General features: G+C 53.1%; 1 protein-coding gene across 7 annotated transcripts in view; it reads left to right on the forward strand.

Moving 5' to 3' along the window:
- Nucleotides 1-24,776, forward strand: part of LOC137421414 (protein 4.1) — a 59,421-nt gene that overhangs the window by 7,556 nt on the left and 27,089 nt on the right. For 4 of the 7 annotated variants that reach the window (XM_068107448.2, XM_068107452.2, XM_068107453.2 and 1 more), the window contains exons 1-2: nucleotides 9,330-9,429; nucleotides 24,126-24,739. In XM_068107448.2, coding sequence (XP_067963549.2) covers nucleotides 24,131-24,739 — 609 coding nt within the window. In that variant the 5' untranslated portion in view covers nucleotides 9,330-9,429; nucleotides 24,126-24,130. Of the gene's footprint in view, nucleotides 1-9,329; nucleotides 9,430-23,803; nucleotides 23,825-24,125; nucleotides 24,740-24,776 lie in introns of those variants that run through there. The other 3 variants (XM_068107449.2, XM_068107450.2, XM_068107451.2) reach the window with 2 other exon arrangements.

Raw genomic sequence — 24,776 nt, forward strand, 5'->3', positions numbered from 1 at the left:
GTCGGTGGGTCGTGATGCAGTCTGTGGGTCGTGATGCAGTCTGTGGGTCGTGATGCAGTCTGTGGGTCGTGATGCAGTCTGTGGGTCGTGATGCAGTCTGTGGGTCGTGATGCAGTCGGTGGGTCGTGATGCAGTCGGTGGGTCGTGATGCAGTCTGTGGGTCGTGATGCAGTCTGTGGGTCGTGATGCAGTCGGTGGGTCGTGATGCAGTCGGTGGGTCGTGATGCAGTCTGTGGGTCGTGATGCAGTCTGTGGGTCGTGATGCAGTCTGTGGGTCGTGATGCAGTCTGTGGGTCGTGATGCAGTCTGTGGGTCGTGATGCAGTCTGTGGGTCGTGATGCAGTCTGTGGGTCGTGATGCAGTCTGTGGGTCGTGATGCAGTCTGTGGGTCGTGATGCAGTCGGTGGGTCGTGATGCAGTCTGTGGGTCGTGATGCAGTCGGCGGGTCATGATGCAGTCGGCGGGTCATGATGCAGTCTGTGGGTCATGATGCAGTCGGCGGGTCGTGATGCAGTCGGTGGGTCGTGATGCAGTCGGTGGGTCGTGATGCAGTCTGTGGGTCGTGATGCAGTCTGTGGGTCGTGATGCAGTCTGTGGGTCGTGATGCAGTCGGTGGGTCGTGATGCAGTCTGTGGGTCGTGATGCAGTCGGCGGGTCATGATGCAGTCGGCGGGTCGTGATGCAGTCGGCGGGTCGTGATGCAGTCGGCGGGTCGTGATGCAGTCGGCGGGTCGTGATGCAGTCTGTGGGTGTATGTATGCAGTGTATGCAGTGTGTATGCAGTGCAAATGTATGCAGTGCAAATGTTCACCGTTGTATCCCTACACCGGGACCGGGTTGTATCCCTACGCCAGAGCTCGGATGGCGCTGCTGTGAATCGGGCCTTGATCGGCAGAGTGAATAAACGCGTACGACAATTGATCGCAGTTTGTCGAGATACTTTACATGGCGACGAGGATAAACATCTAGACCATGACATCTTTCGGCCATATCGATGAATTCGACCCTCATGAGGGGGATTTTGACACGTATTCTGAGTAGTCTAGTAGGAAGCCTAGGTCCCCCTGCACCCCCCGGAGATATACTTCTAATCAGTGTTTCTAGATTGGAGAAAATGTGTAGAAAATGACTAGCTATGGCCCCAAGCTGAAAAAATGTCCCACATACCATTTTTATGCAAATTACTGCTGCAAATTTTATGCAAATTTTATGCAAATTTTTGATGAGGAGTAGAGTTGAGGGGTCTTTGAGGGCTTCATCGAGGTGCTCTCGGTTGCAAGACTGGGTCATTCTGAGAAGCACAGCAGGGTCAGAGATCATGATGTTCTCCTCCTCAGTGAATCTCTCCATCAACAGCCTCTCCATTGCCTCACACACTGTTTTGAGGCAAAAGAGGGACTTTGCGTAGGCCTTTCCACTGAGAACACCTTTGAGAGATCCACTTGTTACTAGTTGTGCCTCAAAGAGAATCTCTGCATATCCAGAACCACGCATCTTGTGTCCAGTGAGCATCCCGATGTAGTTCATGGATGTGTGGAAGGGTCCAATCGTTACTACATGACTAGCAAATTCATTTGGCCAGCGCCAGATGATGGGAAGGGCTTTCATGCAGACACCCAGATCAAATGTATTCAGGACCCATCTCTGACCCACCTCAGCAGTTGCTGCCTCGGAACGCTTCAGTAGCTCACGAACAACTGCGTTGTCTGTGATCGGTCTGTGCCTGGTGCCTGCATGGCATGGCAATGGCCTGCAGCCTGTGCCTGGGCTAGGGGGTTTCACCTCTGCAACTGGTTCTCCCCCACCCAGCAAATCAACAGTCGACTACTGCACGCCTATCCACCAACCGATCACAGACAACGCAGTTGTTCGTGAGCTACTGAAGCGTTCCGAGGCAGCAACTGCTGAGGTGGGTCAGAGATGGGTCCTGAATACATTTGATCTGGGTGTCTGCATGAAAGCCCTTCCCATCATCTGGCGCTGGCCAAATGAATTTGCTAGTCATGTAGTAACGATTGGACCCTTCCACACATCCATGAACTACATCGGGATGCTCACTGGACACAAGATGCGTGGTTCTGGATATGCAGAGATTCTCTTTGAGGCACAACTAGTAACAAGTGGATCTCTCAAAGGTGTTCTCAGTGGAAAGGCCTACGCAAAGTCCCTCTTTTGCCTCAAAACAGTGTGTGAGGCAATGGAGAGGCTGTTGATGGAGAGATTCACTGAGGAGGAGAACATCATGATCTCTGACCCTGCTGTGCTTCTCAGAATGACCCAGTCTTGCAACCGAGAGCACCTCGATGAAGCCCTCAAAGACCCCTCAACTCTACTCCTCATCAAAAATTTGCATAAAATTTGCATAATTTTGCATAAAATTTGCAGCAGTAATTTGCATAAAAATGGTATGTGGGACATTTTTTCAGCTTGGGGCCATAGCTAGTCATTTTCTACACATTTTTTCCAATCTAGAAACACTGATTAGAAGTATATCTCCGGGGGGTGCAGGGGGACCTAGTCTTCCTACTAGACTAGAGCGGTTGTCTTTCTACTTCGAGGCGAACGGCATTGCGACCGAAGGCCGGATGAAGGCCGTCTTCCTGTCCGTTTGCGGAGGTGAGACGTTCACACTCGTTAAAAACCTGATTCGGCCTCGGACAATCCAGGAGCTCACGTATGCAGAGCTCAAGGCCGCTTTGAAGGAACATTGCAACCCATCTCCTTCAGTCATCCTGTGTCGGTTTAATTTTTACATGTGCAGACAGCAGCAAGGTCAGTCGATCGCAGACTTCATTGCACACCTCAAAAAACTGTCACATCTGTGTGAGTTTGGGGACACGATCGATGACATGCTTCGTGATTTGCTGGTGGTTGGCATGTCCGATGACCGCACTCGTAGACGCCTGCTTGCTGAGAGAAGACTGACGTTCCAAAATGCCAGAGACACCGCCATTTCCATGGAAAGTGCTGAACGCAACGCTACAAGCATCGGTGCCACTCGCTCGTCTGGTACCAGCCCTGCTGTGAATCGGTTGGATCATGTTCAGCCACAACGTTGGAACAAGGCTCCTCGTCAGAAGCCAGTGCAGTCTCAAACCCACAACAACTGTTTTCGGTGCAACGGAAAGCACCCTCCGGAGACGTGTCGGTTCAAAGATGCCACCTGCCATTTCTGTTCGAAAACTGGCCATATTGCTCCAGCTTGCATCACTCGCAAATCGGGAAAAGGAAAAGCTGCTGACAAGATTCATCAGTTTATCGGTTCGGAGGAACCCGAGCTTGACCAGGTGAGCTCTGTTTCAGACAACTCAGAATCGTATGACCTGCTTCATATTGATTCTCACCATAGGTGGGACCCTCTTCTTGCCAATGTTGTCGTCAACAATCGACCATTGCAAATGGAGGTCGACACTGGTGCGGCCGTCTCGCTCATCAGCCATGCTGTTTTCACAAACCTGTGGAATGATGCTGACCGACCCCATCTGAAACCTACTACCTATGGACTCTCCACCTATACAGGTGAGAAGATTGTTCCCTGCGGTACATGTGATGTCACGGTGGGCTACGATAACCGTGAGTTTCACCTACCCCTGATCGTCATTCCTGGAAAGGGCCCTTCCTTACTCGGCAGGAACTGGTTGAGCATAATTCGACTGAAGTGGGAAAGCATTCATCAACTCCGGGCAGCCAACGTTTCTCCTACCGCAGCATACACACTCTAAAAAATGTGCTGGATACGTACCCGGATGTCTTCAAGGATGAGCTTGGAACCTTGAAAGGACATACGGCTAAACTCAGGGTTGACCGGGATGCCAATCCTATATTTTGCAGGGCTCGCCCAGTCCCTTTCGCCCTGCGTGAGCGAATTGACAAGGAACTGGATCATCTTGAAAATCTGGGGATCATCGAGCAAATCCAGTATGCCGAATGGGCGGCGCCCATCGTTCCGGTCATAAAATCGGACCAGTCCATCCGCATATGTGGAGATTATAAAATGACCGTGAACAGGTGTTCTTCATTGGATAAATATCCAATCCCGAGGATCGAAGACCTCTATGCTCGTCTCACGGGAGGCAAGACTTTTACGAAACTCGATCTCAAATCCGCCTATCTACAGCTCTGCTTGGACGAGAATTCGAAACAGTATCTTACCATCAACACGCATCGTGGGTTGTATAGGTACCACCGACTTAGTTTTGGAGTGAAATCTGCACCTGGAATTTATCAGCGTGTCATGGACAGTTTGTTTGCCGCCGAACGCAACGTCGTTTGTTACCAGGATGATATTCTGGTTACTGGTCGTACGGACGCGGAACATCTACAGAACCTGGAGAGAGTTCTGAAGAAGATTTCGGACTCCGGCCTACGTTTGCGTCGAGACAAGTGCAAGTTTATGGTGCCATCAGTCACGTACCTGGGTCATACGATTGATGCCGAGGGTCTACACCCGACAGATGAGAAAGTCCGAGCTATCAAGGATGCTCCTTCTCCACGAGATGTGACCGAATTGAAGTCATACCTCGGTTTGCTTCAGTTCTATGGTCGTTACATCCCGAATGTGACCGACGTTTTGGGCCCCCTTTATCGGCTTTTGAGGAAAGGAGTCTCCTGGAGCTGGGGGTCTACTGAACAATCAGCATTCCAGACCTCTAAGGATCTGCTCAAATCGTCCAATGTTCTCGTTCATTTTGATCCAGAGAAGGATCTTGTGCTGACATGCGATGCCTGTCGGTATGGAGTGGGGAGTGTATTATCGCACATGATGCCTGATGGTACGGAAAGACCGGTTGCATTTGCATCCAGAACGTTGTCCCCGGCAGAGAAAAACTATTCCCAACGTGACAAGGAAGGATTGGGAATCGTTTTCGGCGTCGGCAAATTTCGCCAGTACCTTCTTGGACATCATTTCACGATTCGCACTGATCACAAGCCGCTGATCAGTCTGTTTGGTCCAACTAAGGCGACATCTGACACACTACCGCCCAGGATCATCCGCTGGTCCCTGTTTCTCGCTGCTTATGACTACACCATATGTTATAAGCCCGGTTCGTCTATCACAAATGCAGATGCCATGAGTCGGTTACCCCTTCCAGAATCCGTTGATGATTCGCCTACACCAGGATCCATTATCGCACTGATGGATCATCTGGAAGATTGTGCTGTCGATTCCGGCCAGATCCGCACTCATACTCGACGAGACCCCGTTCTGTCCAGAACTGTCCAGGCTGTACAGCTTGGATGGCATTTGCTACCTGAGGGTGACCCAGATTTTGCGGCTTTTAAAGCACGTAAAAACGAACTCAGCGTGGAAAATGGTTGCCTACTCTGGGGATGTCGTGTCGTGATCCCGAAAAATCTGCGTTCCAGGGTCATGGATGAAATCCATGACTGTCACCCCGGGATTGTGAAGATGAAGTCACTCGCCAGAAACTATGTGTGGTGGCCGAATCTTGATGCTGATATCGAACATCATGTTCGACATTGTTACCCCTGCCAGAGCACCCGGAATACACCTGCGAAAGCGCCACTGCATCCCTGGGAATGGCCCAGCGAACCGTGGCATCGCCGACATCTCGATTATGCCGGGCCTATTAACGGCAGCATGATTCTAATAATTACGGACGCACACACAAAATGGATTGATGCCTATGTGACGCGTGGTACTACGTCAGCCATTGTCTTCGAAAGACTCAGATGCTGTTTCGCCACTCATGGTCTGCCCAGGATGATCGTGAGTGATAACGGTTCGTGTTTTTCCAGTACCGAGTTTGCCAAGTTCACACGTCGGAACGACATCAAACATAAGTTTGTCAGCCCACATCACCAGGCTTCAAATGGCTTGGCCGAACGATCCGTGGGAATCATCAAATCCGGATTGCAGAAACTTCAGGAGGGAACCCTGGAAACAAAGCTGTCTCGTCTCCTGTTCAAATACCGCATCACGCCACAATCAACAACCGGTGCAGCTCCGTCTGAGTTATTGATGAAACGACACTTGAGATCGACACTTGACAATCTCAAACCAGACATATCATCAAATGTTTATCAGAGCCAGCTTAATCAAAAGTTGGTGCACGATAAGACGTCCAACAGTCGATGTATCAACATTGGAGATCCAGTGTTTGCCCGAAATTTTGGTGCAGGTGCGACGTGGCTACCGGGAGACATCATCGAGAAGCCAGGTCCACTGTCCAGTGTGATTCGCCTGCAGGGCGGCCGCGAAATTCGTCGACATCAGGACCACATAACCTACCGTCACTGTGAGTCGATGGAGCCTGTAGCATCGTCACAGTCAGGACAACAGTTCGACCCGCCACTGCCGGAGATCGTCGTGGCCGCTCCAGCCGGCTCGGATGCCCCGAAAACCTCTGCAAACGCTACACCCTTCGTGGAGACCAAAGGAATCACCTCGGACTCTGTATCCACTGGTACACCGCGACCCAAAGGAATCACCTCGGACTCTGTATCCACTGGTACACCGCGACCCAAAGGAATCACCTCGGACTCTGTATCCACTGGTACACCGCGACACTCAATGCGTGAGAGAAAAGCACCCGACCGGTTGAATCTTTGAAGATGTTTTTTTTTCACGTTGACACATGTTCTATTTTCACGTATTTTCATTATTCTCATAACCGTTTGCACACATATTTTCACATGTTTTGGAAATGTTGCTTTTGAAATGTCAATTCTGGAAATCTAGCACGTATTGCTCTTGGTAATTTTGGACTTAAAGGGGAGGATGTCATGTATGCAGTGCAAATGTTCACCGTTGTATCCCTACACCGGGACCGGGTTGTATCCCTACGCCAGAGCTCAGATGGCGCTGCTGTGAATCGGGCCTTGATCGGCAGAGTGAATAAACGCGTACGACAATTGATCGCAGTTTGTCGAGATACTTTACAGTGGGTCGTGATGCAGTCGGTGGGTCGTGATGCAGTCTGTGGGTCGTGATGCAGTCTGTGGGTCGTGATGCAGTCGGCGGGTCATGATGCAGTCGGCGGGTCATGATGCAGTCGGCGGGTCGTGATGCAGTCGGCGGGTCGTGATGCAGTCGGCGGGTCGTGATGCAGTCGGCGGGTCGTGATGCAGTCGGCGGGTCGTGATGCAGTCTGTGGGTCGTGATGCTGTCGGCGGGTCATGATGCAGTTGGTGGGTCGTGATGCAGTCGGTGGGTCGTGATGGTCGGTGGGTCGTGATGCCTTTGGTGGGTCGTGATGCAGTCAGTGGGTCATGATGCAGTTGTCTGGGTCAAGATGTCTTTGGTGGGTCGTGATGCAGTCGGCGGATCGTGATGCAGTCGGCGGGTCGTGATGCAGTCTGTGGGTCGTGATGCAGTTGGTGGGTCATGATGCATTCGGCAGGTCATGATGCTGTCGGCGGGTCATGATGCAGTTGGCGGGTCATGATGCAGTCGGCGGGTCATGATGCAGTCGGTGGGTCATGATGCTGTCGGCGGGTCATGATGCTGTCGGCGGGTCATGATGCAGTTGGTGGGTCATGATGCTGTCGGTGGGTCATGATGCAGTCGGTGGGTCATGATGCAGTCGGTGGGTCATGATGCAGTCGGTGGGTCATGATGCAGTCGGTGGGTCATGATGCAGTTGGTGGGTCATGATGCAGTTGGTGGGTCATGATGCAGTTGGTGGGTCATGATGCAGTTGGTGGGTCATGATGCTGTCGGCGGGTCATGATGCTGTCGGCGGGTCATGATGCAGTTGGTGGGTCATGATGCAGTTGGTGGGTCATGATGCAGTTGGTGGGTCATGATGCTGTCGGCGGGTCATGATGCAGTTGGTGGGTCATGATGCAGTTGGTGGGTCATGATACAGTTGGTGGGTCGTGATGCAGTCAGTGGGTCGTAATGCCTTTGGCGGGTCGTGATGCATTTGGTGGGTCGTGATGCCTTTGGCGGGTCGTGATGCATTTGGTGGGTCGTGATGCCTTTGGCGGGCCGTGATGCATTTGATGGGTCATGATGCATTTGGCCAGATTGTGATGCAGGTGATAGGTTGTGATGCAGGTGATGGGTCGTGATGCAGGTGATAGGTTGTGATGCAGGTGATTGGTCGTGATGCATTTGGCCAGATTGTGATGCAGGTGATAGGTTGTGATGCAGGTGATGGGTCGTGATGCAGGTGATAGGTTGTGATGCAGTTGATGGGTCGTGATGCAGGTGATGGGTTGTGATGCTGTCGGCCAGATTGTGATGCAGGTCAGATTTAGGAGGGTGATATCGAGACTGGGTAGACTGTAGTTTTGTGATCATAGAGCCTGAATCGAGGAGCTTACAGCTTCCAAAGATGGCTCCATGTGGGGTATTTAGTTTAAGCACAAGCCATAACTCCTACCTCACATTCTCACTGCACATTGCCATTGAAATTCATATTTGCTGATAACTCCCACTGATGTTGTTTCCTTCCCCCTTTGCCTTCACATATCCTCCCTCTTCCCCACCTTTTCTCTTCCTCCCTCAACATCCACCATGAACTTCCCCTCCCTCGGTTCCCAACCCATGTTTTGTCCCCTCCTCCTGAGCTCTTCAAATGTTTCCCTACTGACTGTTTTGTTGCTTTTTATTTCTCCACCTGCGTCTCTTCCCATGCAATTTACACTCCTCCTGCCCTCCCTCCCCTTCTGCCTTCTTTATTCTTTTTTATCGCTTCCTCTCCTTTGCTCATCGTATGGCTCTGCCCTCCCTCTATTTTCCTTCAACCTCCCTTTATTACTTTCATCGGTCCATTACTCCTACATATAAATCCAACGCTGATAATAATCCCTTCTTTCTGTTTCATCCATGTGGAGTCATTGATTGGCCTACATTAACACCAGAGCAGGTAGTAACGGCCCTTACCTGAGCTGAAAGGCTTGCATCGGAGTACTGAACCGTGACACCTGACCTCTCAATATTTATTCCCCATTTCCACTTAGCCCACAGGAATCAATCATGTGCATCTGAAATGGCTTCCTCTTCGAGGAGCCGCATTTGAGTAATGAACTTGATGAACAGGTCACTCGATCGTCACTGAACTGGAGATTGGTGTCCGAGGGGAGACTGTGTACGAGTTTATAAGTATCAGACCAGGGCCCATGCCATTGCATTGACCAAGAGTAGAGCTTGGTGCTGAGAACGACTATCACGTTGCCTGCATCAGATAGCCAAGTGGTTGCAATGTGCCACGGCTGAGATAGCGTGAATGCTTCTCCAACCGTCGTCCCCCGGCCCACGCTGTCGCAAGTTTTCTCGGTGTTGCGGCAGACGTGGTGAGCAGAAAGTGGGAGGAGTGGTGGCGGGATAGGTTGTGGGTGGGGTAGTTGTGGTGGAAAGGGGTTGACAAAGGGTTCTCTTTGTGTCTGGAGGGGATTTTATGGGTCGTGTCACACGGAGGCACCTGTAGCTGGTCGTGCATGTTTTGGTGGTACCTGTAGGTAAGTGGAATGTTGTGTGTGATTTGGCCATGACCTTGGGGATGGGTGTGTAGGTGTTGTGTTTTCTCATGGTTGTAGTGCCAGATTAACTGTGGTTTGGCAGATTAGCAAAGATATGAGTTTATGATTATTCGCTTTGCTGTAACTAGGCCTGGGGATTCCAAATAGTTTCCTTTATCTGTTTTGAGTATCCATTATTTATTATTGTAACTATGATTTCAATATCTTGGCATTGTGCAACCTGTTGAAATTTCAATTTATGATTATTATTCAGCATTTCTAACTGATCACGTCCATGCTTGTATGTGCGGGTCACACAACCTGCTCTGGAATCCACGTGGAGATTGAGAGACGTTCAGTTAAAGTCGAAGAAGTCCTCCAGCTTCAGAGCAGGAATTGAACTGACTCCAAATCACATGATGATCACTTTCACCTGTTAGAAATCCCAAGGTATCCCTTGGAAGTCGTATGCCATTATGTGTTATTGTCTAGTAGTGTATTACCTTTGGGGTTAGCCGAGTGTTGTGTGTCATACTTGCATGGTCTCGTGGTATGAGACCGAGTCGCTGGCTTTGTCTGGTATCAGTTGCTGATTTGTCATGGTAATGGTGGATCGTGGAGATCATGGTAATGGTGGATCGTGGAGGTCATGGTAATGGTTGATCGTGGAGGTCGTAGTAATGGTGGATCGTGGAGGTCATGGGATGGTGGATCGTGGAGGTAATGGTAAGGGTGGATTGTGGAGGTCATGGGATGGTGGATCGTGGAGATCATGGTAATGGTGGATCGTGGAGGTCATGGTAATGGTGGATCGTGGAGGTCATGGGATGGTGGATCGTGGAGGTCATGGGATGGTGGATCGTGGAGGTAATGGTAAGGGTGGATCGTGGAGGTCATGGTAATGGTGGATCGTGGAGGTCATGGGATGGTGGATCTTGGAGGTCATGGGATGGTGGATCTTGGAGGTCATGGGATGGTGGATCGTGGTCATGGTAATGGTGGATCGTGGAGGTCATGGGATGGTGGATCGTGGAGGTCATGGTAATGGTGGATCATGGAGGTCATGGGATGGTGGATCGTGGAGGTCATGGTAAGGGTGGATCGTGGAGGTCATGGGATGGTGGATCGTGGAGGTCATGGGATGGTGGATCATGGAGGTCATGGGATGGTGGATTGTGGAGGTCATGGTAATGTTGGATCATGGAGGTCATGGGATGGTGGATCGTGGAGGTCATGGGATGGTGGATCATGGAGGTCATGGTAAGGGTGGATCGTGGAGGTCATGGTAATGGTGGATCGTGGAGGTCATGGGATGGTGGATCGTGGAGGTCATGGGATGGTGGATCGTGGAGGTCATGGGATGGTGGATCGTGGAGGTCATGGGATGGTGGATCGTGGAGGTCATGGGATGGTGGATCGTGGAGGTCATGGTAATGGTGGATCATGGAGGTCATGGGATGCTGGATCGTGGAGGTCATGGGATGGTGGATCATGGAGGTCATGGTAAGGGTGGATCGTGGAGGTCATGGTAATGGTGGATCGTGGAGGTCATGAGATGGTGGATCGTGGAGGTCATGGGATGGTGGATCGTGGAGGTAATGGTAATGGTGGATCGTGGAGGTCATGGTAATGGTGGATCGTGGAGGGAATGAGACAATACGGCCTCCATTTTTCAACCAGTGTCGTCTTTAGGAACCGACCAAATTTTCGAGTCAGAATGAAGTTGAAAGTTGTTGCGTTTTCACTATCCCAGTAGAATGGGGGGTATGGGGTTATGAGATGTGTCCATGACCATGATCTTCCCAGATTGTCGATACAGTCTCTTGGTGAATAATGCACAGTGTGGTTTGCTATTGCTCTTCCCGGAGTCAGGGCAGGAGTTTGATCAGGGTAGGCCTACCAAAGCAATTCTCCTCATAAGGTGCTGTGGGATCTTTAACGTCCAGCAGACAATTAAATAATAGCAGACGGGTCACCTGGCTCAACATCTTTCTGCTAATGACGGCCAACTTGATGCATCACCCTCCCTGAAAAGCACCGGGATGATGGTCTAGTTGGTTCAGGAATCAAACTCAGAGCTGACTCCTCAAAGCCCAGTAATATGACATGATGAGCACATCATACTGAGGCCTTTCTAGTTTAAAGAGAAAGTCAAAAAAAGGAAACGTGGTCATGAGAAAAGGACATTTGACCTATCAAATGGTAGGTCGAAGAAAACGACTCGGACAGACGAAGAGAGTCGAACCAGGGAAGGTTGGTGCAAGGTCATTATTGGCCAATGATTTCTTGACACATTGCCTAACGATTCTCATAAACTCTTGGTAATGCAACAAATCAACTGGTGATTTATTACTGTTATTGCGATTGAAATGCATTTGCAAAAGATTTTAACCAGGCAAATGTTTGCTCATGCTCTGTTGCATTTTTGAAGAAGAAGAAGAAGAAATGTGGAGCTCCTTTTCCAACCACCTCACACCCACCAAGGCCCTCCCTTACTGACCAAGTGTGCCTCCAAGGCCAATTTTACAGAATCATTGATTGGAGATGAGGTGCAAACGTTGACGATGCGTTCAAGTGCGACGTCCAAACTAACGTGCTGTGCGTGGGTTGCCAGTCCAGAATTCCTTATTTTTAGCTCGAATCGCAACTCGAGGCGTTTCATCGGCGCCATTCGTGGAACTCATTGCACAACACATTACGAATGTCATGGAAAATGGTGTGAAAATCGATGAAACCGATCACTAATTGAGGATACTGTGGCGGACACGAAAGCCCACTGGTGTGGTGACATCATTCCGCGCACCAAGTGGGCGGCGGCCACGCCCAAGGGGTAGGCGTGGATATACACGGGGCGCGCAGCCCAGAGCGCGCTAGTGTTACAGTGAGCTCCTGAAATAAAGACGCTTATAAGTTACCGCTTGTCCGCTTCCTCCTTGCTCGCAAGCAGCGCGCGTAACGCCGCGCTTTACTGGTGACCATCGACGTTGGATCTGCCGGAGCGATCCTTCCACACACGACGCCATTGCCAACAACGAAATGTCGATTAAACTTCCCGAATTTTGGGAAGCCCAGGCCGAAGTCTGGTTCGTCCAAGCCGAAGCCCAATTTCATCTTCGGCGCCTCACCGGCGACGACACGCACTACTGCCACATCGTCGCCTCCCTCGGGCCTGGCACGGCCGCTCGAGTTGTGTCCGTCCTTCGCCACCCACCGGACGGCCACAAGTACGAGGCACTCAAGTGGCTACTCCTAGCCACGTTCGGCCTCACGGACGACGCACGGGCCGACTGCCTCCTGGATCTCCCCGAGCTCGGCGACACGCGCCCGTCGGTCCAAATGGACCATATGCTGTCACTGTTTGGCGACGAAGCCCCCGGTTCTCTATTCCGGGTGCTTTTCCATCGCCAACTTCCAGCGCAGGTTCGCCTCGCGTTGGCCGGGACCGTGCTAACGGAACCCCAAGCATTGGCAGCCGAGGCGGACAGGTACTTCGCGGCTTCGGACACGCGGGCGAGAGTCGGTGCGGCCGTCACGGACCGCGAGGCTGATGCTGCTGATGATGCTGATCCACAGTATCAGCTTACACAGCATACGCAGCATGCTGATACGCACCTCGTGACCGCCGCCACGCCCCGCCCACCGCCGCGGCGAAAACCGCCACCGCGGGGAAAACTGCCAACTCCACCCGCCTGGCAGAGCCAGCCGCACTCCTCCAGCTCCACCACCTGGTGCTGGTTCCACGCCAAGTTCGGCCACGAGGCTCGGCAGTGTCATCCGCCATGCTCCATCAACAGGTCGGGAAACGCCCGGGCCGGCGCTCAATAGTGGCGATGAGTGCCGGCCGTTCGAGCAGCCTGCTGTTCATAACGGACACCTTATCTGGGCGCCGTTACCTGTGCGACACGGGAGCGCAGGTGAGTGTCGTTCCCGCCGGTACGTCAGACAAGCACGCCGCGGGCGGGGGCATTCAGGACTTTTCCGCCCGTTTGGCGGGCATGTCCTTCTTCTCGAAGGTGGACCTCATACGCGGCTACCATCAGGTCCCCGTCAGGCCGGAGGACGTCCCGAAGACGTCCCGCGCTGCTTGCCGCGAACGGGACGCCCATCCGTACGTACGGAAAATGCTGCCTCTCTCTGCGGTTCGGAGGGCAGGTTTTCCGATGGACGTTCGTCACCGCCGACGTGCCCATGGCACTGCTTGGCGCGGACTTCCTGTGCGCTAATGGGCTCCTGGTCGACGTAAAGCGCAGACGTCTTGTCCAGGCCGAGACGTTCAGCTCGCTCGCTTGTGTGCTGCCCAGCTCGTCGAGCAGCTCAACGAGCGGCTCGCCGAGCGGCTTGCCAAGCAGCTTGCCGAAAGGTTCGGTTCCGGCCACGTTGATCTGTACGCTTCCGGCAGCGGACGAATTCACCCGCCTCCTCGCCGGCTTCCCGGCCCTCACGCGGCCCACCTTCTCGGCGGGGGCCGTCAAGCACGGGGTGGCCCATCACATCCCCACCGTCGGGCCACCGGTCTACGCCCGGGCACGCCGCCTCGAGCCGACGAAGCTGGCGGTGGCAAAAGCGGCGTTCGCTACCCTGGAGTGACTCGGCATCGTTCGGCACTCGGAGAGTGCTTGGGCGTCGCCGCTGCACATCGTGCCGAAGCCCAGCGGGGGATGGCGACCGTGCGGGGACTATCGCCGTCTCAATGACGCCACCACTCCCGACCGCTACCCCGTCCCCCACATTCAGGACTTTTCCGCCCGTTTGGCGGGCATGTCCTTCTTCTCGAAGGTGGACCTCATACGCGGCTACCATCAGGTCCCCGTCAGGCCAGAGGACGTCCCGAAGACGGCGGTCATCACGCCATTCGGACTCTTCGAGTTCCTGCGGATGCCCTTCGGTCTGAAGAATGCGGCTCAGGCGTTCCAGCGCCTGATGGACAGCGTCCTGCGCGACTTGGATTTTGTCTACGTCTACCTGGACGATATCCTCGTCGCCAGCGCGTCCCGCGAAGAGCACCTACGCCACCTCCGCACGCTCTTCGAACGCCTGGGCCAGCATGGCCTGATTGTGAACCCCGCAAAGTGTCGGTTCAGCGTCGCCGTAATCGATTTTCTGGGGCACCGTGTCACCAGGCACGGAGCCGTCCCCCTGCCGGCCAAGGTGGAGGCGGTGAAGGGGTTTCCGCACCCCCGCACGATCAGAGGGCTGCAGGAGTTCCTGGGCATGGTGAACTTTTACCATCGGTTCCTGCCCCGTATCGCCCAGCTCCTGCGCCCCCTGCACGAAGCTCTCCGAGGTAAGCCGGGCAAAGGCGACGTTACCTGGACCGAGCAGATGGACACGGCGTTCACGGGCGCGAAGCTCGCCTTGGCTAACGCCACCATGCTCGCGCACCCGGCGCCCGATGCACCGATCGCCCTCACCACCGACGCCTCGGACTATGCGGTGGGCGCGGTGCACGAGCAATGGGTGCGTGGAGCTTGGCAACCGCTGGCGTTCTTTAGCCGGCAGCTTCGCCCGCCCGAACGCCGTTACAGTACCTTCGACCGCGAGTTGCTCGGGCTTCACTTGGCGGTCAGGCACTTCCGCCATCTGCTCGAGGGCCGTGCGTTCATGGCCTTCGTCGAACACAAGCCGCTGATTTTCGCGATGGGCAAGGTCACCGAGCCGTGGTCGGCCCGGCAGCAGCGTCACCTCTCGGCCGTGTCTGAGTACACAACGGACATCCGGCACGTCGCGGGGAAGGACAACCCGGTGGCGGATTGCCTTTCCCGGGCCGTCGCCCACGCAGTCCACCTCGGCATCGACTATGCCCGGATGGCAGCGGACCAGGCCGTTGACCCCGACGTCCAGGCCTTGCGGACCGCCATCACGGGCCTCCGCGTGACCGAGGTGCCGTTCGACGGCGCGGGCGCGGCCCTCTTGTGCGACGTCTCCCTCGGGCAGCCTCGCCCCATCGTGCCCGCGGGCTGGCAGCACCAGGTGTTTGACGCCATCCACGGCCTGTCCCACCCAGGCGCGAGGGCCTCCCAAAGGTTGATCGCCGACAAGTTCGTCTGGCATGGCCTCCGGAAGGCCGTCCGCGGCTGGGCCAGGACGTGCCTCGCGTGCCAGCGCGCCAAGGTGCACCGGCACACCCAGGCCCCGTTGGCCCCGTTCACGGTGCCGGAACGCCGGTTTGACCACGTCCACGTGGACCTGGTGGGACCTCTGCCCCCCTCGCGGGGTTTCACCCACGTCCTCACCATGGTGGACCGCACCACCCGGTGGCCGGAGGCCGTGCCCTTGGCGTCGACGACGGCGGCGGACGTCGCGCAGGCTTTCATCGCCACCTGGGTCGCCCGGTTCGGCGCCCCCTCAGACATCTCGTCCGACCGCGGCCCCCAGTTCACCTCGGAGCTCTGGGGGGCGGTCGCGCAGGGGCTCGGGGTCCGGCTGCACCGAACCACGGCCTACCACCCCCAGGCTAACGGCCTGTGTGAGCGATTTCACCGCTCATTGAAGGCCGCGCTGCGGGCCACCCTCCGCGACGGCGGCTGGGTCGACAGGCTCCCCTGGGTCCTGCTGGGCCTCCGGACGGCGCCCAAGGAGGACCTGCGCGCATCCGCGGTGGAGTTGGTCTTCGGGCAACCGCTGCGGGTGCCGGGCGAGTTCCTCCCCGACTCCACGGCACAGCAGCGCTCCGCTCTGCAAGAGACAGCCCAGAGGTTCACCCCGGTGCCAACGGCATGCCACGGGCACCCACCGATGCACGTCGCCCCGGAGCTTCGCACGGCGGAGTACGTCTTCGTCCGCCACGATGCCCACCGGACACCACTGCGGCCCCCGTATGACGGGCCTTTCCGCGTGCTGGAGACCGGGGCGAAGCACTTCACCCTGGACATCGGCGGTACTCCTGACCGCGTTTCTGTAGACCGCCTCAAGCCGGCCCACCTCGACGTGGACCATCCACCGCCAGTGCCCCGACCCCCGCGTCAGGGCCGCCCCCCTGCGGGCGGACCCCCCACACCGACCAGCCCCGCCGCCCCCCGGCCTTGCACCCATCCCAGGGGCAGCCAGGGGCATCCCACCTGGCATCCCTGCACCCCGGACGCCGCCGATCGCCAGGGGGCGCTTCGGCCGGGTCATCCGTTTGCCCCGCAAACTGGCCCTCCAGGTGCGCGGGAATTCTGGGGGGGGCGCGTGTGGCGGACACGAAAGCCCACTGGCGTGGTGACATCATTCTGCGCACCAGGTGGGTGGCGGCCATGCCCAAGGGGTAGGCGTGGCCTGAGGATATACACAGGGTGCGCAGCCCGGAGCGCGCCAGTGTTACAGTGAGCTCCTGAAATAAAGACGCTTATAAGTTACCGCTTGTCCGCTTCCTCCTTGCTCGCAAGCAGCGCGCGTAACGCCGCGCTTTACTTTTCAGGGTGGCATAGTTCCGAACCCGAAGGATCGGTAACCGACACAATTTCGGTCTTCGAGGCCGGCCGATAGGCACAGTGTGACCAGAAGGGACGAGGTTCTCCTGACCACGTGGCCCTCGACTTGGTGGAGTTTGTCCGCACAATGTGGGCACTTCAGGATGAACTTTAGCCGGGGAGCATTTGGGCGCCCCGGTCTGATACTGCCGCCCACGCGTAGAACAACGTGTGAGTGCACGTGGGTCCCGGCGGTCCCACTGGCCTAGCGCTACCATGTTTAGACAGCGAAATCCGTCCCCGGGCACCGGCACCTACTCCCGGAAGTCGAGAGAATAGCGGCGCCAGGCACGGTAGGACACCCGCGGAGCCCCGGCGGACCAGGGACGCGCGAGCCTACGCGTTAGCGTGCTACGGCGGAACCAACGGCGTCGGCCACGGCCAGGTCGATACTCGGCCCGGCCGCACCGGAAATGAACTGGTTCGACACCCACGCTAGAGAGGTCGCGGGCGACCGAGATGTATTAACAAATTAATTAATTAATTTGAGACGTCCAATTTCTAGTGTTTTGAAATTTGGAAGAGCTTGACCCTAGCCTTTCCCTTGCGAGGGCAAGGAGGAACTTAACACTTGACACTTAAGCTTAGTTTGAAGTACACCCTGATCAGCGCTCATGGTGGGACGGCAAGGCAACCAGAAGGGACGAGGTTCTCCTGACCACGTGGCCCTCGATCTGGGAAGCGAGAGGCGTTCCATTAGTGGATGCGGCCCTCACGCCCGACTTTTGGGCGGCCCCGGCAGGCCGTTTGTTTTGACGTTCCGTGACAGGCCCCGCACCCCCACCTCTGGGCCGACTGGAATGAATCCCGGTGTCCCGATCCGAACCTTCAGAGCGGGCCGGCTGGGGAGTGACTGGCACCCCGTACCTGCACTTTCCGTCCCTGCGGTCCCAAATACCGGAACCACCCGAATACCACTTTATTCGACAAAATGAGGTGCGGCCTACATCTAGGCAAGACCACGGCCCGAACACGACCCCTTCACTCGACGATACCTATCGCAATATAACTCGCATAAATTCGCAGCATACCCCCTTCTTGTCGCGGTATACTTACGCTTATGCTCTCGACGCAGTGTGGAAACAACAATTAATGAAACAGATTCTTAATTTGGAAGTAAAACGAAGGCGTGCACAATGAGACAAGATTTCCTCAGAATCGACCCTCGTGCCGGGGACGCGACAACGCCACTGCGCCCCAGCCTTAGAAGACCAACCTTATATAAGTCAATACCTCCAACGACTACAACGCAGTTATCCGCAATTTTATATAAGTTAATATTTTCCATAAGTCGGTCAATATTTGTCCGATTTTCGCAAAATAAAGGTTGTCCTTACTGACCTAGTGGTGTTCCTATCTACCATAAGTAACCCGGTGAACCGATTCAAAATGGCCCCTCGCTACGATTTTCCACGATCACATTTTATTTTCACCACTTCAAATCGACCGAATTTCACCAAATAAGATACCACACTCGATGCAGGGATCCCATTTTCGTGGCAAACTGTACACAGAATTCAAATTCGTTGTGAAATGGAGCCGTGCACCATAAAACCAAAATTTCCTCGGAATCGAGTCGTGCCGGGGACGTGATGACGTCACTGCGTTTACAGCGTTAAGAGACTAATTTTTTATAAGTCCATATTTTGAACAACTCGGTCAATTTTTGCGTGCACAATGAAACACGATTTCCTCAGAATCGACCCTCGTGCCGGGGACGCGACGACGCCACTGCGCCCCAGCCTTAGAAAACCAACCCTATATAAGTCAATACCTCCAACGACACAGGTGCGCATTCGTGCCGCGTGACGTGGTGACGTCATCACGTTTTCACCTTAAAAGACCTATTTGATATACGTTAATATTTTGAATTAGTCGGTCAATTTTTGCCCAATCTTTGCTAAATAAAGGTTGTCCTTACTTACCTAGTGGTGTTCCTATCCACCACAAGTAACCCGGTGCAATAATCGAAAACCGATTCCAAAATGGCCCCTCGCTACGATTTGCCACGATCACATTTTATTTTCACGTACTTCAAATCGACGGATTTTTACCAAATAAAATACCCCACTCAATGCACTGATGTCGTTTTTGCGGCAGAAGTGAAAACAGATTCTAATTTGGAAATAAAACGAAGGCGTGCACAATGAAACAAAATCTCTTCAGAATCCAAAGTCGTGCCGCGGAACGTGGTGACGTCACTGCGTTTACAGGCTTAAACGGCAATTTTATATAAGTTAATATTTTGAATAACTTGGTCAATATTAGTCCGATTTTCGCCAAATAAAGGTTGTCTTTACTTACCTGGTGGTGTTCCTATCCACCCCAAGTAGGCCGGTGTAATAATCGGAGAGCCGATTCAAAATGGCCCCTCGCTATGATTTTCCACGATCACATTTTATTTTCACCACTTCAGATCGACCGAATCTCACGAAATAAAATACCCCACTCAATGCACTGATGTCGTTTTTGCGGCAGAAGTGAAAACAGATTCTAATTTGGAAATAAAACGAAGGCGTGCACAATGAAACAAAATCTCTTCAGAATCCAAAGTCGTGCCGCGGACCGTGGTGACGTCACTGCGTTTACAGGCTTAAACGGCAATTTTATATAAGTTAATATTTTGAATAACTCGGTCAATACCAGTCCGATTTTCGCCAAATAAAGGTTCCCGTTATCCACAGATACCCCTGTATCCTCCTAGCGGCAAAGTCAGGATGAATTTCGCAAAAAATAAAGTCCTTCGGCGACGAAAATTTAACATGGGGTTTTCCTATGTAAATTTACCCTGAAGTAATTTTACCGAAAATCCTGGAAATTTCGCGGCGCCAGTTTCTGTCGAGTGCTAAGACGTACTAGCGACTGCGAAATCCGGAATCAGAATTAAAATCCGAGCCTCCGTTAGCTCTAAGGGCCCCCCAAAACAAATCGCATATATTCCTAATGAAAAAACTCCGGAGTTCCTAAATCCCAAATCCCATGCCATCCGATGTCAATCCATATATCCACACCTCGCTACGAACGTTATGCATCTAATGATAAGCATAAGAACCATCAAAAAATATTTTAAGACCAGTTTATTCGACTAAATGTGGCGCGGCCTAGCATCTAGTCAAGACCAAGTCACCAAAGCCGACCACGCATCCCGACCCCAAATTCCTCATTGGACGATAACTAAACAATATATTATATGACTCGCACCGTACATACCTCCTTCTAGTTCTTGTTCTTGTCTTGGTATACTCACTCAGACTCACCCTCGCACAGGTAACCGAGGTTGAAGAAACGGCGAAGCGAGGCGACCACCAACAAACACGTCCTCGCCTCAAATTTCCTCCCGCCCACACAATCGCAGGGAAGATGGAGGGAACAAAGGCAGGAAAGAACGAGGGAAAAAGTGTCCAGTGCACTCTATCACGACTGAATCCTCTCAGCTCCCCCAAATGGCGTCTGCCCCGCCTCGTGCCCAACTCCGAACCCTTCTTCCTCGAACGACCTTCGACACTCGTGCCGGGGACGTGATGACGTCACTGCGCTTCAGTCTTAGAAAACTAATTTTTATATAAGTTAATATTTTCACTAACTCGGTCAATTTTTGCCTAATCCTCGCCAAACAAAGGTTCCCGTTACCCACAGATACCCCTCTATCCTCCTAGAGGCGAAGTCAGGATGAATTTCGCAATAAAAATAAAGTCCTTCGGCGACGGAAATTTAACACGGGGTTTTCCTATGTAACTTTACCCTGAGGTAAATTTACCAAAAATCCTCGAAATTTCATGGGTCCAGCCCTATTGAGTGCCTCAGGCCTCTCAAGTCCCTTCACAGAGTCGGGCTAGAGTCAAGCTCAAAAGGGTTTTCTTTCCCCACTGATTCCGCCAAGCCCGTTCCCTTGGCTGTGGGTTCACTGGATCGTAGATAGGGACAGTGGGAATCTCATTCATCCATTCATGCGCGTCACTGGTGAGATGACGAAATGAATGAATTTCATTCATTTCCACTGCATGATTTTCAGGGTGGCATAGTTCCGAACCCAAAGGATCGGTAACCGACACAATTTCGGTCTTCGAGGCTGGCCGATAGGCACAGTGTGACCAGAAGGGACGAGGTTCTCCTGACCACGTGTCCCTCGACTTGTGGGGTTTGTCCGCACAATGTGGGCGCATCAGGATGAACTTTAGCCGGGGAGCGTTTGGGCGCCCCGGTCTGATACTGCCGCCCATGCGCAGCACACCTTGTGAGTGCATGTGGGTCCCGGCGGTCCCACTGGCCTAGCGCTACCATGTTTAGACAGCGAAATCCGTCCCCGGGCACCGACACCTACTCCCGGAAGTCGAGAGGGTAACGGCGTCAGGCACGGTAGGACACCCGCGGAGCCCCGGCGGACCAGGGACGCGCGAGCCTATGCGTTAGCGTGCTACGGCGGAACCAACGGCTTCGGCCACGGCCAGGTCGATACTCGGCCCGGCCGCACCGGAAATGAACTGGTTCGACACCCGCGCTAGAGAGGTCGCGGGCGACTGAGATGTATTAACAAATTAATTAATTAATTTGAGACGTCCGATTTCTAGTGTTTGGAAATTTGGAAGAGCTTGACCCTAGCCTTTCCCTTGCGAGGGCAAGGAGGAACTTAACACTTAACACTTAAGCTTAGCTTGAAGTACACCCTGACCAGCGCTCACGGTGGGACGGCAAGGCAACCAGAAGGGACGAGGTTCTCCTGACCACGTGGCCCTCGATCTGGGAAGCGAGAGGCGTTCCATTAGTGGACGCGCCCCTCACGCCCGACTTTTGGGCGGCCCCGGCAGGCCGTTTGTTTTGACGTTCCGTGACAGGCCCCGCACCCCCACCTCCGGGCCGAGCAGGCGACCGGAATGAATCCCGGTGTCCCGATCCGAACCTTCAGAGCGGGCCGGCTGGGGAGTGACTGGCACCCCGTACCTGCACTTTCCGTCCCTGCGGTCCCAAATACCGGAACCACCCGAATACCACTTTATTCGACAAAATGAGGTGCGGCCTACATCTAGGCAAGACCACGGCCCGAACACGACCCCTTCACTCGACGATACCTATCGCAATATAACTCGCATAAATTCGCAGCATACCCCCTTCTTGTCGCGGTATACTTACGCTTATGCTCTCGACGCAGTGTGGAAACAACAATTAATGAAACAGATTCTAATTTGGAAGTAAAATGAAGGCGTGCACAATGAAACGAGATTTCCTCAGAATCGACCCTCGTGCCGGGGACATGATGACGTCATTGCGCTTCAGCCATGGAAAACTAATTTTATATAAGTCCATAGCCGTCAAAAAATATTTGAAGACCAGTTTATTCGACTAAATGTGGCGCGGCCTAGCATCTAGTCAAGACCAAGTCACCAAGGCCGACCACGCATCCCGACCCCAAATTCCTCATCGACGATAACTAAACAATATATTATATGACTCGCACCGTACATACCTCCTCCTAGTTCTTGTTCTTGTCTTGGTATACTCACTCAGACTCACCCTCACACAGGTAACCGAGGTTGAAGAAACAGCGAAGCGAGGCGACCACCAACAAACACGTCCTCGCCTCAAATTTCCTCCCTGGGATTTCCTCCCGCCCACACAATCGCAGGGAAGATGGAGGGAACATAGGCAGGAAAGAACGGGAGGGAAAAAGTGTCCAGTGTACTCGATCACGACTGAATCCTCTCAGCTCCCCCAAATGGCGTCTGCTCTGCCTCGTGTCCAACACCGAACTCATCTTCTTCTCCTTTTATATAAGTCCATATTTTGAATAACTCGGTCAATTTTTGCCCAATCTTCGCGAAGTAAAGGTTCCCGTTACCTACAGATGCCCCTCTATCCTCCTGGAGGCGAAGTCAGGATGAATTTCGTAATAAAAATAAAGTCCTTCAGCGACGAAAATTTAACACGGGGTTTTCCTATGTAACTTTACCCTGAGGTAATTTTACCAAAAATCCTCGAAATTTCACGGGTCCAGCCCTATTGAGTGCCTCAGGCCTCTCAAGTCCCTTCACAGAGTCGGGCTAGAGTCAAGCTCAAAAGGGTTTTCTTTCCCCACTGATTCCGTCAAGCCCGCTCCCTTGGCTGTGGCTTCGCTGGATAGTAGACATTTTTGGATGGATAGTCATTTTTGAAGAAGAAGAAGAAGAAATGTGGAGCTCCTTTTCCAACCACCTCACACCCACCAAGGCCCTCCCTTACTGACCAAGTGTGCCTCCAAGGCCAATTTTACAGAATCATTGATTGGAGATGAGGTGCAAACGTTGACGATGCGTTCAAGTGTGACGTCCAAACTAACGTGCTGTGCGTGGGTTGCAAGTCCAGAATTCCTTATTTTTAGCTCGAATCGCAACTCGAGGCGTTTCATCGGCGCCATTCGTGGAACTCATTGCACAACACATTACAAATGTCATGGAAAATGGTGTGAAAATCGATGAAACCGATCACTAATTGAGGATACAATACAATTGCACTGTTTGCAGATGTTTTTTTGTTAATGATGTAAATGCTCGGGGAGGAGAGCGTCACAAAGAAAAATAGGCACCAAGGCGGTGGAGCCACCACCACACCGGACACAACCGAGGGAGGGTCACTTGGAGGAAATATTGTGCAACGGAGTGAAATGGATAATAGTTGATGAGCCACTGAATTCCACCGGAGATCTTGGTATGTGTCGTCGTCACGCGGATGGTTTTGCCTCCATCATCATGACGTTGCCAATTCACGCATCTTTGCACAATTCTCCGAGGAGAGCGTAATGGCCTTGGTTTATGATTATTTACCGGGGTTCGGGGTTATCTCATTGCTTCGGTGCTGAGACGTTTCGCAAAGCTCATCTTCTTTCATTGGCAACGTGAAACACTGTCCTCCAAAGGTCCACCTGCTAACGTGTGCGACCAAAGGGTGTCCTGGGTCAGAGGTCCTGGGTCCAAGTATGAGTAACTGTTTCACTCGCTCAGTTTAGATTTGCCTTGTTACTGAAGCTGCGGGTGTTTGTGCATTTGATTCATTAACTCCATCGTGCCGGTCAAGCCGGTGGATCTTCAGTCGGAGGCAATTGGCCCTTTTTACTCGTCATTATTTATTTATTTACACACTAACTAAAATGGAGAAGTGTGTAAATTGATATTTTTGCACCGTTTATTTGTTATTTAGGATACTTCCTGTTTTTCTTTGGTTTTTTTTGCCTTTGTGTTTTGTTGCTAAGCAATGCATCTTGTGTCCTCTATTCAGCGACCATGACCTCCGAGATTACCGAGAAGGATAAGGTAGTTCAAGATGGCAGCAATGCGGAAGGCGCCACGGGTAAGGACACTGACACGTTGGAGTCGAAGGCCTCTCCTGGGACTTTCACAGAGGCGGGTCGTTCTGCAGGAACGACCGGTCGTGGACTGTCTCGCCTGCTGCCATCTTGGATGCGGCGCAGCAAACAACCATCCAAACCAGAAACTGTGCCATTGACGAAGGAACAACCAGGGTCCACCGAGGACGTTGCAGAAGAAGCAGTTTTGCTGAAGACCGATGGCCCGGATGAGGTTTCACCTGGTGGGAAATCTGACAAAGTTAAATGTGCGAGAGTGGATTTACCTGAAGCAGCACCTGTAAAGTCCAAGGTGGAGCAACCACCAACCACGGGTGGTGAGGGATCTGAGAAAGACTCGAAAGCCACGGGGAAGACTGCAAGCCATAGCTCGGAGACTCGCATTCAAAAACGTGGAAGTTGGCGTGAGTACAAACTGTGGGGAAGGAAAACGAAGGAGAAGGATAAGGAGAAGGATGAAGATAAAGAGGAGACAGAAGAAAAGCCAGCAGTTGAAGCGGAAATGGATGTGCAAGAGGTTGCAAAGGTGAGGAATACCTGTAACTCAAGGTGTAGGCTTTGGT

This window comes from Myxine glutinosa, chromosome 2 (assembly GCF_964187855.1).
Source record: "Myxine glutinosa chromosome 2, kmMyxGlut1.1, whole genome shotgun sequence".
Lineage (NCBI taxonomy): Eukaryota > Metazoa > Chordata > Myxini > Myxiniformes > Myxinidae > Myxine > Myxine glutinosa.